Source organism: Chiloscyllium punctatum, chromosome 17 (genome assembly GCF_047496795.1).
Source record: "Chiloscyllium punctatum isolate Juve2018m chromosome 17, sChiPun1.3, whole genome shotgun sequence".
NCBI classification, from domain to species: Eukaryota; Metazoa; Chordata; class Chondrichthyes; order Orectolobiformes; family Hemiscylliidae; genus Chiloscyllium; species Chiloscyllium punctatum.
The window spans coordinates 48,870,982-48,888,682 of record NC_092755.1 but is presented as its reverse complement, the minus strand read 5'-3'; the positions used below and the strand labels follow the sequence as shown (position 1 = coordinate 48,888,682).

Here is a 17,701-nt window from a genome sequence, read left to right as displayed (position 1 = left end):
TTTCAAACATTGCATGCAGATTAAAAAACCTCAAGCCGTGACGTTTTACCATCACTACTTTATCTGGTTCCAATTTCTGCCGAATCAGCTCTTTATATTCTCTGCCCCTTCCTGTCACAGTTGGACTATGTTCGTCTCTTGACTACCCAGCACCCCTGTTTTCTTGTTTCTTTTTAAACCTCCCTTCAATCGAACCCATCCCCAAGTAATTTATTTAAAAACGTACCCACAATTCTTCTTGTACGATTCACGGGTTCCGACATCTTTCAAATGATGCCCATGGAACAAATCCCTTTTTATCCAACACTGGTGCCAGTGCCATATGAGTTAGAACTAATTCCTTAGAATGCCTACAGTGTGGAAGTGGGTCATTCAGCCCATCAAGTCCATATCAACCCTCTGAAGAACAGACTACCCCTTTGACCTCTCTGTGTAACCCTCTATTGCCATTGGCCAACCCTCATATCCTTTGGGTACATGTTTGGGAAGAAGCCCACACAGAGTCACCTGAGACTGGGATGAACCCAGGTCCCTGGCACTGAGAGGTGGCAGTGCTAACCACTGAGCCACCATGCCAACCCATTTCTGCTACGCTACTCTTTCAGCCATGCAATTACCCCATCCTGATTTACTTGTGGCTCAGGTCCTAATGCTGAGAACCTTACCTTTGTGATGTTGTGTTTTAATTTTACTCCGAGTTGCTCATCATCCCTCAGTGGAACCTCTTTCCCAGTCCCATGTCGTAGATACTTATGTGAACTATGACAACGGGATTTTTCCCCTCCCACTCCAATTTCCTCTGTAGCGTAGAAATGGTGCCCGGAACCTTCAGACTCACTCCCATATCTGGCAGGTGGCCCAGCTCAGACTTTCTCCACATTGGGAACTGAGTGTGTTCTCTGGCTGCCACATCACTCGCCGGTTCCATATCAGCACAGAGTCTGATGTCACCATTTGGTTTCTGCACAATTCCAGTAGAGTTCACCCACGATGTTGATTCTTCGACTCGTTCAATGATGTCTTGGTCAATCAATTGCTTTACTTAAACCTCAACTTTCTCTTTCGGATCAGAGGACGTTCTGCGTTTAGGATGGGCTATAGACCCAATGCTGTCAGTGGTGAATCTCATTTAGCAGTTGCGCAATTACCCAATTTCCTGAGACACTGACTTATCAAAGTTCCCCGTAGGATTTCACCAAATATGTTTTTAATCCAAACACGTAGCACTGTTACAATTTGGACAGCTGCTCTCCTCAGAACAGGCTCACGGTTCTCCTCAATCAGTACAGATTTTGCCTCTACATTCTGACCCAGCTCTCACATCCACAGTGAAGCTTGAAGTGGAGCGTTAGAGAAAGTCATTGGGTCATATAGCACGGAAACAGGCCCTTCGTTCTGACTCATGCATGGTGACCAGATATCCTAAATTAATCTAGTCCCATTTTCCACCATTGATATATATCCCCCTGAACAGAATTGAATGCAGTATTCCAATCGTGGCCTAACCAATGTCATGTACAGTCACAGCATGACCTCCCAACCCCTGCACTCAATGCACTGACCAATGAAGGCAAGTGTACTAAACAGCTTCTTCATTACCCTGTGTGCCTGCACCTCCACTTTCACGGAACTACAAACCTGAGCCCCAAGGTCTCTTTGTTCAGCAACGTTCCCCTGCACCAACCATTAACTGCACAGGTCCTGCCCTGATTTGTCTTACCAGAGTGCAGCACCTCACATTTATCCAAATTAAACTCCATCTCCCACTTCCCAGCCCATCTGATCAAGGTCCTGTTGAACTCTGAGGTAATCTTCTTCATTGTCCACTACACCCATCAATGTTGGTGTTAACTGTGGAGCAAGGATAGAGTTTTTTGAGATGTGTACTTGATCCTCCTTGACTTGAGTTCTCTCAGCAGTGCTCTGTCAGTAACAAGTTACTGTCTCTGCCTGAATAAGGCTCATTCCACCAACACCAACAACAATACTCACTTCCTTACAGTCGCCCCTTTCCCCGCCCCGCCACGCCCCTTACCCCGCCTCCCGCCACGCCCCTTTCCCCGCCTCCCTCCCCGCTCCTGTCCCCGCCCCTTTCCCCGCCTCCCGCCACGCCCCTTTCCCCGCCTCCCTCCCCGCTCCTGACCCCGCCCCTTTCCCCGCCTCCCGCCACGCCCCTTTCCCCGCCTCCCTCCCCGCTCCTGACCCCGCCTCCCGTCCCGCCCCCTGCCCCACACGCCCACCTCCCCGGAGGCTATTCGCAGTCCCACCACTCGGTGCGCTGTGGAAATGTGTCCGGACTGACACACCGGTGGTCGGAAGGTTCCCGGTTTCCGGGAGAGGCCTGAACGCGCGCTCGGTGTCACCATGAGAACCAACCGAGTTTATAAACTGTGGATCCACAAGAAGGGCTTCGGCGGCAGCGGTGAGTGTGGGGGCCCGGGCCCGGGACAGTGTGTGTGAGGGGGGGGGCTCTGGGCCCGGGAGAGCGGTGCAGACTCCCCCTGGGGCCTCTCCCCAGTGACTGCGGCAGAAAACTGTTGGATCCTGCTCAAGGTTCACCTCCACCCCCCCCCACCCCCCCCCCCCACCCCCCACCCCCCCCACCCCCCCCACCCCCTCACCCCCCCACCCCCCTCACCCCCTCACCCCCCTCCCCTCACCTCCCCCTACCCCGTCCCTCCCCCTCCCCCCTCCCCCTCCCCTCACCTCCCCCTCACCCCCCCTCCCCTCACCTCCCCCTCCCCTCCCCCTGTCCCTCACCTCCCCCTCCCCTCCCCTCACCTCCCCCTCCCCCTCCCCCTCCCCCTCCCCCTCCCCTCACCTCCCCCCTCCCCTCACCTCCCCCCTCCCCTCCCCTCACCTCCCCCTCACCCCCCTCCCCCTCCCCTCACCTCCCCCTCCCCCCTCCCCCCCTCCCCCTCCCCCTCCCCCTCCCCCTCCCCCTCCCCCTCGAAGGGCAGAATGGCCTACTCCTGCACCTATTGTCTATAAACACTTTGTCGTGTTTCTACAAAGCCCCACCCTCATTAGTCAGTTTTCTTATTTAAAAAAAACGCTTCCCCTTCCGTTGAGGTAGGTGCTCTGATCTACCAACGTCCTGGGGGTTACCATTGATCAGAAACTCCTCCACTGGACTCACCACAGACACACGGTGGTTACAAGAGCATGTCAGAGGTGAGGAATACTGCAGTGAGTAACTCCCCTCCTGACTCCTCAAAGCCTGGTCCCACCATCTCCAAGGCACAAGTCACGAGTGTGGGGATATAGGCTTTCCTCTGTGCCTCTCGATCACAGATTTGGAGCCTACCCTTGGTCTCACTCCAGAGGCATTAGGGTCACGTCAGCTCACAGCTGCTGTCTGTAGCCTGCCCTGGAAGGGGGAATGGGTGATTAATTAGATGTAGAACCCACTATAGTGCGACAGGGTTACCCCAGGGATCCCAGCAGATAACTAAATAAACCCAGAACTGTTACTTTCAAATAGAAATAGAAAAAGCTCAAGCCAGTCAGCAAGGCTCTTCCAAGAACACCCAGCTTGAACCATTGACCAAAAACTCACTGGACTGGCCACATAAACACAGTGACTACAAGAGCATGTCAGAGGTGAGGAATACTGCAGTGAGTAACTCACCTCCTGACTCCTCAAAGCCTGATCCACCATCTCCAAGGCACAAGTCACGAGTGTGGTGCAATACTCCCCACTTGCCGAGCTGGGGGCTGCTCCAACAACACTCAAGAGATTTCACACCATCCAGGACAAACCAGCTCCTTGATCGACACCACATCCTCAAGCATCCACTCCCTCCCCCACCAATGCTCAGTAGCAGCAGTGTGTACTGTCACCAAGATGCATTTCAGACATTCACCAAAGATCCTCAGACAGCACCTTCCAAACCCACCGCCACTTTCACCGAGAAGGACAAGGGCAGCAGACACAGGGGCACACCGTCACGCGAAAGTTCCTCTCAAAGTCACTCGCTATTCTGATTTGGAAATATATCACTGTTCCTTCACTGTCACTGGGTCACAATCCTGGAACTCCCTTTCTTGCTAAATGTGGCCATCACTTACAACACAGTGCACTCTACAAACTCTGTCTCTGACCTATTGACTCTCTGGGGACAGCTGTCTGAGGTCCTCCCTTTCTGCTTGTAATTCCAGTGTCATTTGATGAGGTACCAACTGCACGTTTGTCAAAAAATGGAGACCGTCTGTATCTGCATTTGTCATGTTTCGTGTCTTTGTCCCTGTCTCTGATCACGGTGGCTCAGTGGTTAGCACTGCTGCCTCTCAGCGCCAGTGACCCAGGTTCGATTCCAGCCTCAGTCTGTGTGAAGTTTGCTCATTCTCCCTTTGTCTGCGTGAGTTTCCTCTGGGTGCTCCAGTGTCCTCCCACAGTCAAAACATGTGAAGGTTAGGGTGAATTGGCCATGTTAAATTACTCGTGGTGTTCAGGGATGTGTAGGTTAGGGTGAATTGGCCATGTTAAATTACCCGTGGTGTTCAGGGATGTGTAGGTTAGGGTGAATTGGCCATGTTAAATTACCCGTGGTGTTCAGGGATGTGTAGGTTAGGGTGAATTGGCCATGCTAAATTACCCATCGTGTTCAGGGATGTGTAGGCTAGGTGCATTAGTCAGAGGTAAACATAATGTAATAGGGTAGGGGAATGGGTTTGGGTCGGTGTGGGCTTGTTAGGCAGAAGGGCCTGTTTCCACACTGTAGGGATTCTATGATCTGCTGAAACGCTTGTCCGTGGCTTTGCAATCTCTGGCCATGACCATTTCAAAGCACCCCCCCAGCTCACCTCCTGAAACTTGAGGTTACCCAAAACTCTGCTGTCTATGTCTTAACTCATTAATTCCCAATAATACATCACTCCTGTACTTGTTGACCACATTGACTCTAAGTTAAGTAATTTGTCTATTTTAAAATTCAAATCTAATTTCAAATACCTCCATGGTTTTGCCCTTTCCTACTCTGTAACCTTTTCCAATCCCAAAGCTGCCCAAGATCTGTGCCTCTTCAGTGCTGATGTCTTGACCTTCCCCATTTTTACTTGGTATCCTATTGGATGTGGAGCCTTCCACTTCTGGAACATTAACACTGGAATTCCTTCCGTAAACTACTTTGGTACTCAACCTTTCTTTCGTCTTTAAGATGTACTTTAAAACGAACCTCTTTGACCGGGATTTCGGTCATCTGACCTCGCTGTTATTCAAGCTATTTCACAGAATGTGGGCATCACTGGTAGTTGCCCTTGAGAAGCTGACAATGAGCTATTGCCTTGAATTACTATAATCTGTGTGGGGTTGATACACCCACAATGTTTCTAGAAAGGGCATTCCAGGATTTTGACCTGGAAGAACAGCATTAATTTCCAATGGATGGTGACTATCATGGAGGGGAGTTTGCATGTGTGGTGCTCCCATGTATCTGCTGCCCCTTGTCCTTCCAGCTGATAAAGGGTACAGGTTTGGAAGGCACTGTTTTGTTGTGTGGAATGTGGTTTTTCAGTATTCCTGTGAAGCACCTGTGTTTTTTGCCGTTCTGAAGCTGCTACACATATGCAAGTTGTTGTTGGCTTCATACTTTTCACTTCTTGTTTCCCTCAGACTATGAGTTGATGGTGAACCCCAAAGTTTTCCCTCAGGTGAAGCTGGGCGACATTGTGGAGATTGCACATATTAATGATGAGTACAGGTAAATACAGCAGCTTGGTTGCAGTGAATTGCTTTCAGTTGAATGTTACTACTTGTGAGGCACAGAGCCTTTCTTGTTACATGTGCAACACCAAAGGTTTAATGTATTATTTTTGTGATTAACTTCCAGAGTTACAATATCTTTAGACAGTCAAAAACAGTTTGGTGCTACTGTGCTGGATGAGCAGCAACGCTTTTTTTGCTTTGCTCGAACTAAATGAGACTGGGGTTGAAAAATTGGTGTGGGTGTGCAGGAATATTGGAAGATGACTTACGTGGGTCTAGTGCATTAGTGATGTCAGCATCAATCTTCATGTAGTTATACAGCACAGAAACAGACCCTTTTGGTCCAACCAGTCCACACGATGTTCTGAAATTAAACTAGTCCCACCTGCCTGCGCTTGGCCCATGTCCATCTAAATCTTTTCTATTCGTGTCGCTGTCCAAATGCTTTTTAAATCTTGTAACTGTACCTGCATCCATCACTTTCTCTGGCAGTTCATTCCACACACATATATCTCTCTCTATATAAAGTTGTCCCTTATATCCCTTTTAAATCTTTCTCCTCTCATCTTAACGATATGCCTCTAGTTTGGAAGTCCCCAAACTAGGGAAAAGATCATTGCTATTCACCTTAGCTTTGTCCCTTCTGATATTATAAACCTCACTAAGGCCACTCCTCAGCCTCCTATGCTCTAGTGAAAGAAGCCCCAAGCCCTTCCAGTCTATTTGTGATATCTCAAAACACTTCATTCCCAGCCACGTCCTGTTAAATCTCTTCTGAACCCTCTCCAGTTTAATAATACCCTTCCTATAATCTGTTTGTGTCACCTCATCCCAGTGTGGCATCAGGGTTGGGTGCCAGATGGGAGTGATTGAGGGTGGGTTGCCATGACCTATGACCCTACACTTGAAGTGCAGCACTGACTGAGAGTTGGATCATCTGGCTGTTTTGTGAGTGGTCGGGGGGGAGGGGGGGGCATGCCTCCGCAAGTGAGGCAGGTAGAGGAGGCACCTCAAGGACAGGTGTGCAGCAGTGTCAGCTTCTGCAACGAGTTTGAGTTCCTCTCAGTTTGAGAGTGGGGGCATGAGCGAATTGATCATGGTACAAGAAGCCATTCCAGCAGGAGAAGGAGGGGGAGAGCAGGCAGGAAAGTGGCAATCGTAGGGGACTGCATGGTCAGGGGGATGGACACTGCAGCAAAGAGTATGGGTCCACCCACTCTGTTCTCTATCCCCTGCCAGGGTTCAGGATACCTGCTGTGGGCTGGGAGGGAGAGAATGCAGTTGTCATTTTACAAATGACCTATCTTCCCTTTCCCCGTACATGGAGCATAATCATTGTTATATTGTCTCTATTATTCACAGCCCGCTGCTTCTTCAGGTGAAATCTTTGAAAGAAGACTTGCAGAAAGGTAACCCAGTGAATTATTTTGCATCGTTTCCTGCAGTGGCTGGGCAAGAGTGGAATTTAGCAGGTGGTGAACACTGTCGGTGTTAAACAGGCTGATACAAACAAACAGTAACATCAGAGCTAAGACTGGGGTGTCCACTAATTTTACACACGTCACCGAATTGGTGTTGTGAAGTCAGAACTGAGTTTGGATCAGTCACAGACAGGAGTGTTTCACAGGATCAGTGACCTCCAGAAGCTCAGGCTAATGCTCTTAGGTCATGGGTTCGAATCCCAAATCTGGTGGCATTTTATGTTTAATAATCACCTCAGAAGGTTGATCTTGAAATTATCGCCAGTTAACAATTCATCTGGTTCACTAACATCCATTAACAGAAGGAAATCTTTACCTTCTTGCCTGGTGAGGTGTGATTCCAAACCCCTAATCTTGTGGCTGGTCCTTTAAAGTGCCCCCTGAAATATCTGAGCAGTTTACCACTGCATTCTTGGACAGGTAGCAAACTCCTGCAATGCCCACATCACCAGGATGAATTTTCTTTTTAAAAATCAACACACATGGGAAAAGAGTCTTTCTCCATTCTCAAAGCAACTTATGGTCAAGGAGTTTTGCATTGCAGAGGTAGGACGTGTAAGGAAGATAGATGCCAAATTTAAAATGCTGCGTCTGGAAGACGAGAACGTTGACATGTTACAAAAGGGAAGTGTGGTATTTTCCACAGGGCCTTACCTGTGAAGAAGAGGAAGGCCTAGCTAGGTTGTTGTTGACTGAGGGAAGAACACTAGCCCAGGCAAGAGCAGGGGTCACTGCACCTCTTCAAATATTAAACGTAAAACAGAAACAGACACCTGTGGATGCTGGAAATCTAAAATGATGGCAGAAAGTGTTGACATTCTCAGCAGTCCAGGCACACACACTGGACAGAGAGTAAAGGTGCTTTTCTTCATTCACTCGTGGACATTGGCATCGCTGGCTGGGCCTACCCATCCCAAGATGCCCCTTGAGAAGGTTGTGGTGAGCTGCCTTTTGAACTGCTGCAATCCATATGATTGCATTGACCCACAATACCGTTAGGGAGGGAATTCCAAGGTTTTGACCCAGAGAAGAGCCAGTGTTATATTTCCAAGACAGGATGGAGGGGAGATTGCAGGTGGTGGTGTTTCCACGTATCTGCTGCCCTTGTCCTTCTCGGTGAAAGTGGCGGTGGGTTTGGAAGGTGCTGCCTGAGAATCTTTGGTGAATGTCTGAAATGCATCTTGGAGACAGTACACACTGCTGCTACTGAGGGAGGGAGGGATGCTTGAAGATGTGGTGTCAATCAAGGAGCTGGTTTGTCCTGGATGGTGTGAAATCTCTTGAGTGTTGTTGGAGCAGCCCCCAGCTCAGCAAGTGGGGAGTATTGCACCACACTCGTGACTTGTGCCTTGGAGATGGTGGGACCAGGCTTTGAGGAGTCAGGAGTGAGTTACTCACTGCAATATTCCTCACCTCTGACATGCTCTTGTAGTCACTGTGTTTATGTGGCCAGTCCAGTGAGTTTTTGGTCAATGGTTCAAGCTGGGTGTTCTTGGAAGAGCCTTGCTGACTGGCTTGAGCTTTTTCTATTTCTATTTGAAAGTAACAGTTCTGGGTTTATTTAGTTATCTGCTGGGATCCCTGGGGTAACCCTGTCGCACTATAGTGGGTTCTACATCTAATTAATCACCCATTCCCCCTTCCAGGGCAGGCTACAGACAGCAGCTGTGAGCTGACGTGACCCTAATGCCTCTGGAGTGAGACCAAGGGTAGGCTCCAAATCTGTGATCGAGAGGCACAGAGGAAAGCCTATGTCCCTGCTTTGACGCATTCAGTAAATCTCTTCTTCTGCCAAGTTCTTCCAGTCAGGAGGTGCTGGTTTAGGATCCCTCCCTGTTACAAAGCTTCATTTGTACTGACGAGAAACATGGGAGATCAGACAGGAGCACGGGTGTGCTGTTCGGCCCCTCGAGTCTGTCCCAGCTCTGTCTGGATCCCACAAGACCTTTACCTCGAGATCAGCCAATCTGTGACTGTTCAGTGATTGATCTTCTAGAGTTCTCTGGGCTCAACCATTCCAAAGATTCTTCACCCTCTCTGTGAAGAAATTCCCCATCATCTCAGTCCACACCGGCTGAGGTCCTTAATCCGAGACTACCTGTCCTGTTTGTGGACCCAACCTGGAGAGACAGGCTTCTGTGGTCTGATCTCTCCCTTCAGCTTCCTCTTTATCTCTATCTCTATCTCTCGCTCTCTCCCCCCCCTCTCTCTCTCTCTCTCTCAATCCTTTTCAAAATTCCTGTTTCCTGGTGTATTTAGCTCCATATCTCATTCCGCCTTTAGTGTCATCCCCATGTTTTTTGATAAATTCTTGTAAACTTTTCTCCTCAGACTTCCATTGCTACTTTGAAGGTCTGTCCAGTTCCAACCTTACCAGCTACAGTTATTCCCCAATTCTCTATTTTGTGTGAGTGTGTGTGTGCGTGTGGAAAAAAAGTCCTGGATGTTGGGTTGGTTTCTTGTAGGTGCAGTTCCCGCAGCCACCTGTTCGGAGGTTCAGCAGCAGGAGGCCCAAGAACCTTTATGGACGGCAAAAATAGTTGTGCAGCAGCTTTGTTTTCTTCAAATAAAATCTCATCAGTATGTTGGGGGTGGGTGGGGGGGCATGGAAATAAATTCCTTTTGAGGCTCGTTATGACATAAATATAATTACATATCCTGTTGTTTGCCTCAGAAACTATTAGTGTGGATCAGAGTGTGGCCCAGGTGTTTAAACTTCGGGCTTACCAGGATGTCTATGTCAATATTGTGGATCCCAAGGTGAGTGGTGTGTTTTGTTTTTATCTCCTGCACTTATTTCTCTGCCACCTGTACATTGTTACCTTAGAATGATAGAATTCCCACAGTGTGGATACGGGCCATTGAGCCTACCAAGTCCACACCCCCCTCTTCCCCCGCCCGCCCTGGGGAGGGTCTGAGAGGATAAGGAACTGGAATCCAGGCCGCTCTTTCTGAATGTTGCTTGATTCACACCCAACTCAATTTTTTTACTTGCAGTTAGCACCCAACAAAAAGAACCTTCTCTCTCTGGCCTGGCAGCCGCCTGTCTTCCATTTGGGAAACTCTGCTCCTGTTTTGTAGAGTCATACAGCAGGAAAACGGACCCCTCAGTCCATCGATTCCATGTTGACCATGCTCCGAAACTAAACTGGTCCCGTTTGCCTGTACTCGGCCCAGCTCCCCGCAAAGCTTTGCAATTCATGTATTTATTTAAATATCTTTTAAATGTTGTAACTGTACTCACCACTTCCTCTGGCAGTTCATTCCACACATGAACCACTCTCTGTGTGAAAACATTGCCCCGCATACCCTTTTTAAAACTTTCCCCTCTCGCCTTAAAGACACACCCTCTAGTTTTTCTTTGAGACATGCATGGTACAGACACCCGGTGATCTCTCGCATTAAAAGCTTCACGGGGGAAGGGGGCAGGGTCTCTACATTTACCAGCGGGTAAATAGAGCTTGTTACATTGAGAGCTGTCCAATGCTCTGATGAGAGTGTCTGGTTTTTGTGGGGTTTCTGTCTGTGTCTTTTTGAGGCTAAAATGCGTGGGAGTATCAGGAGATGTATGTATTTCATGGTAACCCTCTCCTCCCCCTGTTATTTATGAATGTACCCCAGATTTCAGTCTGTTCACTGGTTGTGTTAAAAGATGATGCTTTTGGAAGCTGGGTATTAATTTCCAACTGGCTGTAATTGCACCCTTGTGGGTGCTCACTGTCTGAATCTGTAACAGGATGTGGCGCTTGACCTGGTAGAGCTTACCTTCAAGGACCAGTACATTGGACGCAGCGACATGTGGCGGTTAAAGAAAAACCTGGTAAGTTGGCGATCAGTTTTCAGTTCACTGTGGCCATGGACTGCTTCTGAATTCCAAACTTCGGTCGATAAACAGATCACCTCTGCCTGCTTGTTGCAATCACCTTTGGAACAGAAGCAGAGTGGTGCTGGAAAAGCACAGCAGCCCAGGCAGCATCTGAGGAGCAGGAGAATCGACGTTTCAGGCAAAAGCCCTTCATCATCATCATTCCTGATGAAGGGCTTTTGCCCGAAACTTTGATTTTCCTGCTCCTCGGATGCTGCCTGACCTGCTGTGCTTTTCCAGCACCACTCTGATCTAAACTCTAGTTTCCAGCATCTGCAGCCCTCACCTTTGCCTTCGGAACAGAATCAGCCCACTCAGCTCTCCAGGTCTGTTCCACGTTTCAATCCAATCGCAGCTGATCTGGACTCTAAAACAAAAGCAATCTTGTGGCTTTAATGCCAATCTACACCCCCCCCCCCCCCTCCAAAATCCATCTATCAAATTGCAGTTGTGAAATGTTCAATTCACTGCATTTCTTGTGTGTCTCTTCCAGGTTAACACCTGTGCCTATGTCACTCAGAAGGTGGAATTTGCTGGAATAAGGTCAGATTTGTCGTTCTCTAGTGTTTCCAATTTGGAAAATAGGTCCTGTGAGACAGAAGCATTGGAATGTGGCACTTATCAGTTGTTGGTGTATTATTTTGTCCTCCATTTTGGAGCCTCATCTTCTGGGATACACACAGGCGGGGCTTGTGTTGCCAGGAGCAACGTGTATAAGTAGCTGCAGTCAAGGTTCATGTCTCTCTCGTGTCCCTTTGCAGCTGGCTCCTGATCAACTTCATACACTCTCAGTGGCAGGTAACCTGCCTTTTCTGAACCATTGATCGACATGCAGGAGGCTGGAAGAACACAGCAAGCCAGGCAGCATCAGGAGGGGGAGAAGGCAATGTTTCAGGTGTAACCCTCCTTCAGGACCGGGGGTAGGTGTGGGGGGGAGCTGCAGATAAAGGGGGAGGCGGGGGCAGGGTTGGTGAGGTGAGGATGGGTGAAGGCCGGCAGAGGGCATGACCTGGTTGATTATTGGGAGGAATGAATCCGGTTGGTGGGAGGGAGCAGTGGGAGGGGCTGGGAAGGGAGTCGGGGGATGGGGAGGGAGGTTATTTGAAATTGGAGAACTCAGTGTTGAGTCCTCCGGGCTGTCAGCTGCCCAGGTGGAGGATGAGGTGGTGTTCCTCTCATTTGAGGTTTGGTTTGTTGTGGCAATGGAGAAGACCAAGGATGGTCATGTCGGAAAGGGAGTGGGAAGGTCACAGCTGGAATATTATGTTCAATTCTGCACGCCACATGTTAAGAAAGGTGCCAGTGCTTTTGCGAAGGTCCGGAACAGATTTCTGGAGATTATGCCAGGATTGAAAGACCTCCGATGTGTTGAGTCACTGGAGGAGCTGAGATTGCTCTCTTTAGAACAGAGAAGCTTTAGAAGAGATGTTAACAGTTGTGATGGGATTTGAAAAGATGAGGGAAGAAGTTGTTTGGAACAGCTTGGAATAACCAGATGGCACAAAGTGATGAAAGCTATAATCGGAAAATAATCGGAAGCAATGACTAAAGTGCATCAACTCTAAGAAAGCATATGACTGCAGCCAGGGGTCTAGGAGAGCCCCTGGAGTGTTAATGGGTGGAATGTCCATCGTGCTGAGTTTACAACAGCTAAGAAAGTCACTCATTTCAGTTTTGAGTTCAGAACAGAAGGTTCGTGGTCTCAGTTCGGGAGGGTCAGGAATTCGGATCAGAAGAGCAAAAAGGAGCTCCTAGGGGAACCAGTTTAAGTTCAAAGAAGTCAGGCACAATTCTGAAGCGTTTTGGTTTTATGGAGTTTTCAAATGAGGAGAATTTGAATCGAAGTCTTCAAATTATTATAACTGAGAAAGTTTAGGCTGTCAGAATTGTGAAACATTTATGTTAACAGACTCAGAAAGGAATTGTCTAACTGTTCAATTGGAAACGAAACTGGGGGGAGTCAATTAAACAAAATTTCGAGTGATAGGTGAGGGTGATAGGCTGGAGTTGGTCGAGACTTTGTTTTGCTTTTGATATGAAGCTTCTAACTGTATTGCATACATGGACAACTTTTACTTTTCTATGCACTAAATTTATGTTCTGATTTGAAAGAACATCTTCATAAAAATGTGTCAGCGATTAACCATCACAGTAGCCAACGGCATGAGTTAAATATTTCATCTATCATGCTGGTTGTCCATCAGTGATCACATTTGTCAAGTATTAAAGTTATGGTCCCAGCTGATAGTGCTAGTGGACAAGTCTGATCCCAGAATGAAACTTTGATAATTCTTTTTGCTCTAGTTAATATAGTGGCCCTTCACTGAAGTGAGGTCACATAAGGTTGCAGGGTTTCTTCAACAATAGAACAGAAGTTTATTAAACACACAGCAAAGCAAAATCTCATCCTGCTTCTGACATGACACATTCTAGAGACTGAAATCTCATAAAACTACTTGTCTATATCAAATCTTTCAGTTCGATCTGTTTTCCCCAGTTCTTCTCTGGGAAGTAATCTTATTTGAATACTCTCCAAACTGAGAGCTTAGACTTTCTCAGCTTTTAATAACCTGCAGTTTCCAACCAAACACCTTTGGTTTGGAAGATTCATAATCCAAACTTTTATGCTGAGGTGACTGTGCTTTTCCTGAACTGTTCAGTACACCTTTCCAGGAGAAAGACAGTACTTACTTCTGATCCCAGGCAGGTTTCCTGTGAACAGCTCCTCAAGCTTTCAGTTTTTGGATTTTTGAATCTAAAATAGAGTCATAGAGCCTTCAGTTCCATTCAACTATGCCAACCAGATATCCAAGGCCCTTATCCCTCTAAACCCTTCTTACTCATATACCCATCCAGATGCCTTTTCATTGTAATTGTACCAGCCTCTACCACCTCCTCTGGCAGCTCATTCCATACACACACCACCCTCTATGAAAAAGTTGTCCCTTAGCTCCCATTTGAATATTACCCCGCTCACCTTAAACCTTTGCCCTCTTGTTCTGGACTCCCCCGCCCCAGAAAAATACCTTGGCTATTCACCCAATCCATGCCCCTCATGATTTTATAAACCTCTATCGGGTCACCCCTCAGACTCCGACGCTCCGGGGAAAAGAGTCCCAGCCTATTCAGCCTCTCCCTATAGCTCGGACCCTCCAACACCCCGGCAACATCAGTGTAGATCTTTTCTGCACCCTTTCAAGTTTAACAGCATTTTTCCTACAGCTGGGAGACCAGAACTGAATGCAGTACTTCTGATTATTCTGAACTGAAAGCAAGCTAATGACCTCCAATTTTTGTCCCACTGTCATAAATCACCGCCATAATAAAAACTTGCATTACATTTTCAGAAAGTCCGTGCTTTTTAAAAAAATTCATCAATGGCAAGAGGGAATCACTAGCTAGGCCCAGTATTGATTGCCTGTCCCTAATTGCCCACAGGGCAGTGAAGAGTCAACACTTTGCATTGGGGCTGGAGTCACATGTAGGCCAGACCAGGGAAGGATGGCTGATACCTCCTCTAAAGGGCATTTTAACTTCCTTTCTAACACTGACATTGGCCATTGTTCCTTTTATCATTCGCAACAATAATCCAACATATGCTGCTATTTTAAAGTCAAAAATCTAAGACTGATTGCTAATATATGTATAAATCTCGCGCCTCACATCACATTATCGTCAACTGGGATGACAACAGCAGAGGTATAGATATGGGCAAAGAACCAAAGAAGTTGTTTTAATACAAAAACAACTTGTGTTCATGTAGCACCTTTAACATAAATGTGTTAAGGTGCTTCTTTGGGCTGTTATAAAGCAAACTTTGACACAAAATTTTGACAGAAATAGTAGGGTAGATGTCAGTGGTTTTTATGGAGTATCTTAAAGGAAGAAACGGAGATAGAGGGAAAGAGAGCTTCAGAACATAAGAAATAAACGCAGGAGTAGGCCCTTCGAGCGTGCTCCACCATTCAGTAAGATCATGGCTGATCTTCTTGTGGACTCTGCTCCACTGATACCCGCTCACCACAACTCTGAATTCCTTTACTGTTCAAATGCTATCTATCTTTGCCTTAAAAACATTTGACAAAGAAACTTCAAATGCTCCACTGGGCAGGGAATTCCACTGGGCGGCACGGTGGCTCACAATGCCAGGGACCCAGGTTCAATCCCAGCCTCGGGTGACTGACTGTGTGGAGTTTTGCACATTCTCCCAGTGTCTGCGTGGGTTTGTTCCGGGTGCTCCGGTTTCCTCCCACAGTCCAAAGGTGTGTAGGTTAGGGTGAATTAGCCATGTGAAATTGCCCCATAGTGTTCAGGGTTTGTAGGTTAGGGTGAATTGGCCATGCTAAATTGCCCCATAGTGTTCAGGGATGTGTAGGTTAGGGTGAATTGGCCATGCTAAATTACCCATAGTGTTCAGGGATGTGTAGGTTAGGGTGAATTGGCCATGCTAAATTACCCATAGTGTTCAGGGATGTGCAGGTTAGGGTGGATTGGCCATGCTAAATTACCCCATAGTGTTCAGGGATGTGTAGGTTAGGGTGAATTGGCCATGTTAAATTACCCCATAGTGTTCAGGGATGTGTAGGTTAGGGTGGATTGGCCATGCTAAATTACCCATAGTGTTCAGGGATGTGTAGGTTAGGGTGAAGTGGCCATGCTAAATTACCCCATAGTGTTCAGGGATGTGTAGGTTAGGTGCATTAGTCACGCGAAATGTAGAGTAATAGGATCGGGGAATGTGTCGAGGTGATATACTCTTCGGAGGGTCGGTGTGGACTTGTTGAGCCAATTGGCCTGTTTCACACTGTATGGTTTCTATGATTCTATGATAACAGATTCGCAACCCTTTGGGTAATGAAGTTCCTCCTCAACTCGGTGGTAAATCTGCAGCCCCTTATTTTGAAGCTATGCCCCCTTGTTCTAGTTTCACCCACCAGTAGAAACAACCTCCCTAGTTCTATCTTATTAATTCCATTCATCGTTTTCTGAGGTTCTATAAGATTCCCCTCCCCCCAATTCTTCTAAATTCCAATGAGTATAGTCCCAGTCTACTCCTACCTTTCCTCATAAGACAGCCCCCGTCAACTCCAGAATCAATCTAGTGACCCTCCTTTGCACCCTCTCCAGTGCCAGTACGTCCTTTCACAAGTAGGGAGACCAAAACTGCACACAGTACTCCGGGTGTGACCTTAACAGCGTAACCCCACATTCCTGATGAAAGCCTTATGCCTGAAGCATCGAGTCTCCTGCTCCTCGGATGCTGCCTGACCTGCTGCGCTTTTCCAGCACCACACTCTCGACTGCAGTGTAACCTCCCCATTTGAAACTGTTATGACACTTGGTAAACCCCTCTGCTAATTTAAACCCAACACCCCGAGGAGCTCACCTTCCACAGTGATCTGTTAAATTCTGAGAGGCAAAGGACTACCCCAGAGGTCACTACTTAAAGTAAGATTTAATAATGTTATTCTTTAAGTCCAACAGAGAACATTAAAACAACAACTATTTACAACTCCTCTCTCTTATACCTATCTTTTATCTTCCACTCTACAATACTGGTCTGATTTTTTTTAAAGAAAGCTCGTTTAAGATTTACAGAGAAAATAATCACTTTTCAAAATCAGCCAGCATTGTCGATTTTCCTCTGTAGACTTTCCTCTGGGTTTTCCTGGGTCATCTCTTCTTCGGTCTTCCGCTGCATAACATTTTCTTATGGACAGGTATCTTTGAGAGAGCTATTTGGTTAGCAGTCTATACTTGTTGGTGCTTGGCAGTTCTCCCCCTAACTGTTCAAAATGTACCATTTTATAACCCAAAACATCGGATTGGTTTGATGTCATCCCAAACAGTAAAATTCAAATTCAATTGGATTTTGGTATCTGGGGCGTAACTTAAACTGATTGGCAGACTTTGAATTTATTTTTGTTCCATGGCAACACAACTCCAGCTATTTGTTTCAACCAAGTATTATATTTCTAGCTTGTTCAGCACTTACTGTGGTTTTGGTCAGTCCTTGCTAGGTTCCTTTCTCTCTTAAAGGTACAGTACACAGTTACACCTTCAAAACAAAACTCCATCCCTCTAGCAATAAAGGGCAATATTCCATTTGTCATCTTAATTACCTGCTACTGCTGCAGCAGCTGCAAACCAACTTTAGGAAGGGGGCATGTTGTTTTACTTGCTCATGGTACACAGCCGTCAATGCCTGGGTCAGCCATCATTGCCTCTCCCTCATGGTGTATGGGTCAATCACATTGCTGTGGATCTGGAGTTACATGTAAGCAGACCCAGCAGATTTGGACATTAGCAAACTGCCTGGGTTTTTCCCCAACAATCGCCAATGCTTTCAAAGTCATCATCAAACATCACGTTTCCAGAATATTTCTGAATCAAATTCCAGCATCTGCCATGGCCAGAATTTGAGCCCCGCTCCCCTGAACATTATCTGGATTAATAGTCTAGCAATAGTACCGCTAGGCCATGGTCTGTCTACACTTGTGAAGTGTGTAGAGGTGCAAAGGTGCACCCAGGCTGCATTTGGTTAATCCCAAGTATTGGATTAGTGGTGCTGGAAGAGCACTGCAGTTCAGGCAGCATCCAATGAGCGGCGAAATCGACGTTTCGGACAAAAGCCCTTCATCAGGAATA

General features: G+C 47.2%; 1 protein-coding gene across 1 annotated transcript in view; it reads left to right on the top strand.

Annotated features, from left to right (window-relative positions):
- Window positions 1-2,282: 2,282 nt before the first annotated feature.
- Window positions 2,283-17,701, top strand: part of depdc5 (DEP domain containing 5, GATOR1 subcomplex subunit) — a 221,816-nt gene continuing 206,397 nt past the window's right edge. The window contains 6 exon segments of the mRNA XM_072587095.1: window positions 2,283-2,422; window positions 5,615-5,702; window positions 7,070-7,116; window positions 9,863-9,948; window positions 10,925-11,008; window positions 11,547-11,596. Of these exon segments, the coding sequence (XP_072443196.1) occupies window positions 2,365-2,422; window positions 5,615-5,702; window positions 7,070-7,116; window positions 9,863-9,948; window positions 10,925-11,008; window positions 11,547-11,596 (413 nt within the window). The 5' untranslated portion in view covers window positions 2,283-2,364.